The sequence below is a fragment of the Phyllobates terribilis genome, unplaced genomic scaffold (genome assembly GCF_046119375.1).
Source record: "Phyllobates terribilis strain yellow unplaced genomic scaffold, ASM4611937v1 Scaffold_4__5_contigs__length_816908805, whole genome shotgun sequence".
Lineage (NCBI taxonomy): Eukaryota > Metazoa > Chordata > Amphibia > Anura > Dendrobatidae > Phyllobates > Phyllobates terribilis.
The window spans coordinates 582,472,506-582,480,792 of NW_027362764.1; the positions used below are offsets into that span (position 1 = coordinate 582,472,506).

An 8,287-nucleotide genomic window follows, 5' to 3' on the forward strand; every position below is an offset into this window, starting at 1 on the left:
TTTACTATACATGACACTTGACTCTGAGAACTGTTGAATTCCATAGCTCCTCTTTTTGGCTTTTGCCTGACTTTACCCTCAGAATAATAACCTTCCTGACATCCGGTAATAAATTTGGCTTTGTCTTTGCCTTGTTTTAACCTAAAAACACACACATAAAAAAAAATGTAGGCAAAATTCGACTACCCATGACAAAATATGAAAAATATTTGGCCCTGCAAATGTTGAAAACTAACACATAAAGGGATAAAACAATGTCAAACACAATTTTCATCCTTATAGCTGACAACCATTTGCTTCCGGTTCACTAAAATCACCAGGAAAATGGCATCACAACAATCAGACAGAAGTAATCACATTAAAAAAATGCAAAACTTTTGGTCACCAGTGTATGTATATATATATATCTAGTTCATGATATATGAAAATGAAAATCTGTTGATAGGTGTGAATACTATTTATATTACTGGATTGGGAAAACAATTTTTATACTAGACAACCAAACAGTGTCTTAAGGTGGTGCCATTTTCCATTGTGAGAAGTAAGCTATGTACTGTTCGGTCAAGGTCCCAGTAGATTTCACTCTTTAGCGAAATATAGATACAGGGCTGCTTTTATTGTATAATCATTATTTTTTTCAACAATTTTCTCTTTGTAAATGTTTTCTTTTAGGCTGTGTGCCCACTATGCGTTTTTTAAGCGTTTCCGCAGCGGCAATTCCACTGCAGAAACTCTTAAAAAAAGGTTAGTAGAAGGTCTGCCATGTTCCCCAATGATAATCCGCATGTGCTGTGCTCATGCTGTGGAAATTTCCTCTGCGGATTATCATTCCAGAAAAATCCGCAGCACTACCAATTATTTTGCGAAAGCGCTGTGTTTTTGCCGCCATTGACTTGCATTGAATCGCTTAATATGTGCATGACTACATGTGCACATGTGGATATTAAGCGATTCAATGTGCGGATGGTACCCGGGTCTGGAGAAGAGGAGACTCTCATCCAGACCCGGGTACCATAGTACCTGTAAAAAAAAGGAATTTAAAATAAAAATATACATTATACTTACCTTCTGATGGCCCTCGGTTTCCTTAGTGATGCGTGCTGGCTCCACGACGGCTTGCGATGGTCTAAAAGGACCTTCCATGACATCATTTAGTCATGTAACGGGTCACGCGACCGCTGGCGTCTGCGGTTGCGTGACCTGCCACATGACTAAATGATGTCATGGAAGGGCCTTTACACAACCGCGAGACACCGGGAAGACCGGACGCATTGGATAAGGAGATCGGGGGCCATTGGAAGGTGAGTATAATGTTTTTTTTTTTTTACCATTTTTATTCTTTTTTTTAACTAACTTGGTCGCACTATATAAAATCCATGCTGGTTGCATGGATTTATATAGTGTGACCAAGTTGTCAAGCACTTTCCAAGTGATGCTTGACAACCTGCATGCGAAATTGCATGTGCAAAACGCGTGACAAACGCTTGTCCCTGGCTGAAAAAAAACGCATGTAAAATCCGCATGCGTTTTTTTTCTGCCAGGGAGATGCGGAAACGCTCAGGAAAATCCGGAGCATTTCTGCATCGTGGGTACATAGCCTTACATTACTTTGCAGAGCCTTATTTAGAGCACATAAATCCTGAAGCGCTAAGCAGGAATACATCCCCGTTAGCGGCCCTTTAACATTTTCCAATTATCGTCATTATTTGCTTGCTTCTGAGCAATCATAGTGATAGTCAGTGTTAAGAAAGGGGTACATAAATGATCAAACTTTATTTTGTTAATCATTTGTGATTCCATAAAAATTATTATCAATGGTGTAATAGATAAATGTACATGCAGTTCAGTGACACATACACAAAGCATTACGCCACCAAGCTGATAGAATAATACCACCATTAAGGTGACTAACACCCCATTAATAAAACTCACTAAAGTAATGACTATAATATTGTCTTTGAATATTAAAACTATACTGAGACTAAATTCAGTGATAATATAGTGGTCAGATATCACCCAGGCGGTCTGCAGAGAATCATCACTCCGATCAGTCACAGTCAAAGGCTCAACAAATAATTATACCAAGGGATTCACCGATGACGTCTTCTATTGGAACTGTCAACTTCCACTATCTTCTCTATCTTGCACAGACCACCATTATGACTTCTTCTAACTACATCACCTGCAGAACTTACAACATCCACATCTTTAGTTTCACGCTCTTTAATCATGTCACCAACGTCTCCAAAAATACCTTACTGTCCACTTTATAGGTACTAGTCTGCTGCTATCTAATGAGTCTGCTGTGATGCTAAGTGCCCCCAAATACTGCAAAGAAAACAGTGCCTCCCTATCACTGTGGTAGTGGTTTATTGTTGCCTGCTTTAGGGGCAATTGTGGCTGTATATTAGTAGTGCAATAGCTTGCAATTTGAGGGCAATATGGCAGATACTGGGGGCATATTGTGGTTGGTGGTTGGTGACAGGGGTACTGTCACTGACAGTCTTGAAATAGAGGGCATTCGACTGACACTTTTATATTGATTGACAATGGAGGCTGGCTTGTTGTGGCTATCAGTAGGTGACATTGTGGTGACTTTCATTGGCTCCTCCACGAATCAGCACAGCCAGGGCCAAGATTTAACCCTCCGTCACATACAATATCGGTTCTAACGAGTTCACATACAATGTGACTGTCAGGAGCAGGCTAGAAAAATACCTATAATATCTAATGTTTGCAATTTCAGTGCTCTAAAAGTGATCAGTGACCTTCATAGGGATGTAATAAAAGAGACTACACATAATCAGGTGCCAAAAAAAACCATTTACTTAACATAAAACTAATAACTCTGAAATACAAACATTTCAAAACTCCCGCCAAATAGTCCCCAGTTCGACTCTGTCAAAAAACTCTACAAAGAAAATTTATGGAAACAAACTTAATTTTAAGGTACCTTAAGTACTATTAATTATTAAACACATATTCAATCAGAATTAGATCCTGAAGTTTCCCCAGAAAAATTACACTTGCAGAGCAAAGAGCAAGAATTACACATCATTTTTGCATGTGTCAGGCAGATTGCATTTGACATTTGTGACATTCATAATTAGAAAGCCTTCTGATTCCGCTTTCCGTGGTGCAGGTGGTGCATCTCCTTCTTTTGGGAGGTGGTGCAGGTGGTGAATTTTCACTATCATCTACTGGGCGGAATCTTTTGAGCTGAACTTGAAGGCGAGAGGGGATACCGATTGTTTTCATACTTCTCCTGCGTAGCTCTCCAAGCACTAGTTCATGGGCCAATTTTTTCAGATAGAATCGTCTACGAAGTGGTTCAAGCTTGTTTTCAAGGTAAATGACTTGTGAATTTATACCACCCAAATTCAACATAGCAAAAAATATGACCATTGGCCAGCGTTTGGTGTTTCTGCTGACGTTGAAAGTTGAGCACATCTGATCAGCTGTATCAACACCCCCTTTGGTTGCATTATAAAATGTAATTATCTCTGGGTTTTTTTTGTGCCTCAGTCCCATGATCGATGGCATCATCATCATAAACAAATAAAGTAGCACACTGTAACACTGAGTATATAGATATGAAATATGAATAGCATAACTGCTGTAGAAAATAGAAATAAATGAAAAAATGTAAAAAAAATTTTTTAGCGCATGTAAATATGAAGTATGGAAAATGAATAGCATTACTGCTGTAAATAAATGAGAAATCTTAGCGCATAAATTGGCCAATTCATGTGTACCTGACAGCCGCGGTAATCATCATCATGAAGTGTTGATAGAAGAAGTACAATTTTTTTTGCTTGTAGTACATAGGAAACCAAAACCTTTCCATTATGGAATGCAAACATACTGCTGTACTGTTGTCTCCCTTTCACACTTCCAAACTTTTTTATTTTTTCTTACAGTTCCGACATATGAAAGCTTCTGCATTTTCAGATAATCAATCAGATCACAATTTGAAAACCAATTGTCAGCTGTTATATTGCGACCCGATCCAAATAAGGGCTCAGCCAGTCTTTTTACAACATCACTGGGTTTGTTGCTGACACACTAAGGACCTTCTGGTTGTTTTCCTGCATAAACTTCCAGGTTGTAAGTGTAGGTCTTACTGGCACCAACAAGGGCATACATTTTTATTCCATATTTGTTAGGCTTTGATGGAATATATTGACGAAAGGCACATTTACCACGAAAACCAGGGAGCATTTCGTCAATAGTGAGATTCTCTCCAGGGCAATAGCTTTTTTTACAGTTTTCAACAAATTTTTGGAATATATCACGAATTGCAGCAAGTCGGTCATGTGTTTTACGTTCGGTTCGGGTAGTTCTGTCGTCAAACCTAAGGCAACGAAATAGAAGCTTGAATCTGTTTATGAACATAACAAGGCCAAATTTTTCAACTCCATCCCCATCTTTACTCCAAAGTTCCTCCAAACTTTGTCTATTTGCCCTATAAGCTCCTGCAAGGTATAATAATCAAAAAAAAGCACGCAGTTCTATTTCATCTGTGGCCTTGATGGTTCTGTTGCAGATGAACTTGTCCTTTATAATGTCTATATATTGGTTGGTATATGTGACAATAGAGTCCAGAATGTCATCTGTGAATAAACTATTCCAGCATTCAACTGCAGTTTTTGCATTACTTGCAGTTCCTATAACTGCAGGAAGGTGAGTAATAATGTTTTGAGGTTCCCTACATTTTTTCTGGAGTGGCTTCTTGTTCCATTGTTTTTTTTTTATCTTTTCCCATATAATAAGATTCTACATCTTCATCCTCATCACTGTCACCATCTTGCTCTGTTTCAGAATCCACTTCACATACTTCCACCTCATCATGAGAATCAATCTCACTTTCCTCTCCTAAATCCTCATTCAGTGTGGGGTCTGCATCATCTAACAGCATGTTTGTTACTTCCTCAACATCAAGGTTTTTTGATAAATTGTACATTTTCCTCTCCATTTCAGCAGATAATCTGAAGCAAGAGAAGGATATGTGTTAGGGAACTACTGTATATGCCTGAGCAGCACACTTTCTTTTTTAATCTGCCTTATTTCTATGAAATATCCTCACACTTTGTGCTATACATTCATAAAACAAGCCAAATAAACAATTGTGATGAATAAAAACATAAAATACCAACCTTATTGAGTGTGACGTGTTCACATACAATGAGCCTGAGAGATTAGCGCAGTTATATCTGTCCTCCTGAAGCTCTGCAATCCAACTGTGGTATGAGGTTTCACAGAGCTGCTAGGGACAGGAGACTACCTGGAGGGAGGTGATTTCCTCACAATCTGGTGAGGAGGGAGAAATGAAAGTAAAAGAGATGTGCCTGTCAGGCCTATTGTATGTGACGGAGGGTTAAGTTTGTGGAGGGGTAAAAACCTAGAGCTGCTTTGTTGTCTGATTTTAATTTCACACGTGCTATAGGTAACATTGTTCTAGGCTGAAGTTCCTGACAGCTAACTTGGAAGAAGGGGTCGAAAATTGTCCATACTAGAGGGGGACTAGCAATGGAGGGGCTGTGTATAGGCAACAAGTCGAACTATGCTGATACATTTATGTTGCAGCCTACAGCTGTGACGTGTGAACAGAGTTTTAGCTACACCAGACACTAGCATACCGTGGATTAATGTGTGCCACATTAAAATAAATTTGTATTGTAGTATTGTAAGATGCGCATACATAAAACACACACAAACTGTCTCTGGCTGGTGGATTGTTCTAGTCTTCAGCTGTTTCTAGCTGTTCCATCTTCAAGTAACATGGACTTCTACCATTTCCTAGAGTTGCTCTTTCTAAAGGTTTGTGCACATGAATGATTTTCTCGTACGAGTGCTATCCGTGGTTTTCACGGGGAGCACTCATACCTATGATATTCTATGAGTTTGCACATGTCTGATTTTTTTCCTCAGACCAAGTGGTCAGACGTTTCCATTTTGGATCAAAATCTGCAATGCAAGTTTATAGGTCTGTGAAAAAAATCTAATCCACGACATCCGAGTGCCGTCTGATTTTAACAGACTGACAGAATGGAGAAGGTGGAGAAACTTTTTTTTTCTCTCCACATCTAAGAAAAACTGATGCAACTCTGATCTAACTCTGATCAAAGTCTGATCAGAATAATCAGACCCTCAATAACATAGCATTGCGCTCGAATGTTTTTGCTTGTATGCCACACTGTCTACAAAATATGTCAATAATGGAGAAAATAACAAAATGACCAAACTAGGGGCAACCTGTGGGGTCCACAACTGTCCAATTTGTTATATAAAAGTGAAATACTATTATATGTTGTGGTGAGTCCCTGTGGTCTGGCCCATACCGGTCAAATAATATACATGACAAGCATACTAATTGAAAATATACACACTGGGAAATGACTAATTGGCCAGACCTCCCTGGTAATTTAATGTAATCAATAAATAGTGAACATTCAAATTTTATAAAAATAAAATATTAATCTGACCAGTGAGGTTTACAATAGTGGAGCAAAATTGGCTCCAAAAAAGTCCATATAGTTGAACCACTGACTGGTACCTAAACAAAGACACCAGGACCTATAAGTGGAAGGTCCGCATCCACTCACTGTTACTGTTTCGCACAAGCGTGTCAGACATTAGCAGAAGTCATACAAATGCAGTGGTGGCAGTGGCGGCAGCAGTGTCGATGGCGGTGCTCGCACGCAGGGAGCCCCGGCCGGCGGCTTTCCTGCCGCTGAGCAGACAGCGTGTGGAGGGAGCACCCACGGTGTGTGACGTCACAGACACAAGGACGAAAGCCTGTCACATCCAGTCCAATTGCTTACAGGTTTTGGAGGCTCTCTAGCCTCCTTCATCAGAGGGATCTGTTTAGATAAAAATCAGATGTATATCACAGCTTGCGAATGTTATTAGCAATGTTACTGGTTATGTTCTTTAGATTCACTTATATTTAGCTTTTAATATTTTCCATTTTCTTTTCAAGGTTGGGTCATTGTTGATGTCTTCTCAGCAAAGTGGGAGCACCAGCCCAGATAACAATGCACTAAAATACACAGGGCAGGATGGGCTGTACTCAGCTGTCAGTTTGGGATCCTCATCTGAAGTTGGCGGTTCTGTCAGGCAAGATTCTTGGTGTGCTTTGGCTTTGGCTTGATATAACTGTTGGAATGGTTTGGTTATCAGTATGCCTCCTCCTGATACTTGTTGAAGTATGTTTGCAGACTTCTGATCCTCATACATCCATGAAGAACACTTTCTAATCCTTAGTGCCTTGGTTCATGTAAAGAGTTGTGAACATTGTCGATCATCTATGCAAGAGGAATGATACCAAGAGATACATGTCATACTTGTTCTAAGAAGCCACTGTTGAATGAACTTCCTAACCTGGATGGATGCAAATACTGCTCTTCAGAAGAAGGCCTTTATACTCCATCACACATCGAGAAATGCTGCCTTGTGAAAAGACACTTGACCCAATTTTATTTTTCAGGCTTCCAGGTGGTGAATTTCACCATAAATGGCTCATCTATGGTAAATGGCACAATCACTATTTCTTTTGTCATCTCAAGAAGTTCTGCTGTCACTCCTATCGCTCCTCCATTCAGCAGATGGCATGCCATCCTGTACAACACTAACCTATAATTCATTGAAGCATATTGTGGTGAAAAAAAATCCCATTACAGCAGCATAAAATTTAGCATTATTTACTTGACTTAATTGCCAATTGGTCTTGTGAATGAACAGCTGTAGATCTTCCTGGATGTCAGGTTGCCTATGGCAAACCCACAGATACAATTGAAACACAATCACAAATTAAATAAAATGGAACCAGTTAAGTTGATTTTTGTTATTAAACTAACACCACCATGAAACAGAGCTTAAAAATACCTTTTTTAGCAGTGCTGCTGTGGAAATCAGTTGGCCATAGATATCAGCAATCTCTCCTGACTCCCTCATACACATGAACAATCAGCTCATCCAAGCATGCCTGAGTGCTTTATGTGGATAGGAGAGTAAGCGGCTACCAGGCAAAAAAAAGCATTAGCTTATCTTTAGGGAGAACGAAAGGATCGGGGGTCAAAATCAAAAGTGCCCGATCCTTCTCCCCCTACAATACATTCTCCCCCTACACATTAGATGGTTGTCTGGTCCTGCGGAAATTGGTGTGTTTGGCTGACTTTAATGTCTAGTGGGGTCTTTATAAGGAAGGAGAAAGTGAACACATAGCGTGGGATGTCAATCAAAGAAGAGTAAACATCGTTACAGTAGGACTCTTTATTACAAGCGT

General features: G+C 39.6%; 1 protein-coding gene across 6 annotated transcripts in view; it reads left to right on the plus strand.

Moving 5' to 3' along the window:
- Positions 1–8,026, plus strand: part of GATA6 (GATA binding protein 6) — a 35,058-nt gene extending 27,032 nt beyond the window's left edge. For all 6 annotated transcript variants that reach the window (XM_073679151.1, XM_073679148.1, XM_073679149.1 and 3 more), the window contains exon 7: positions 6,983–8,026. In XM_073679151.1, the coding sequence (XP_073535252.1) occupies positions 6,983–7,153 (171 nt within the window). In that variant the 3' untranslated portion in view covers positions 7,154–8,026. The remainder of the gene's footprint in view (positions 1–6,982) is intronic.
- Positions 8,027–8,287: the final 261 nt, after the last annotated feature.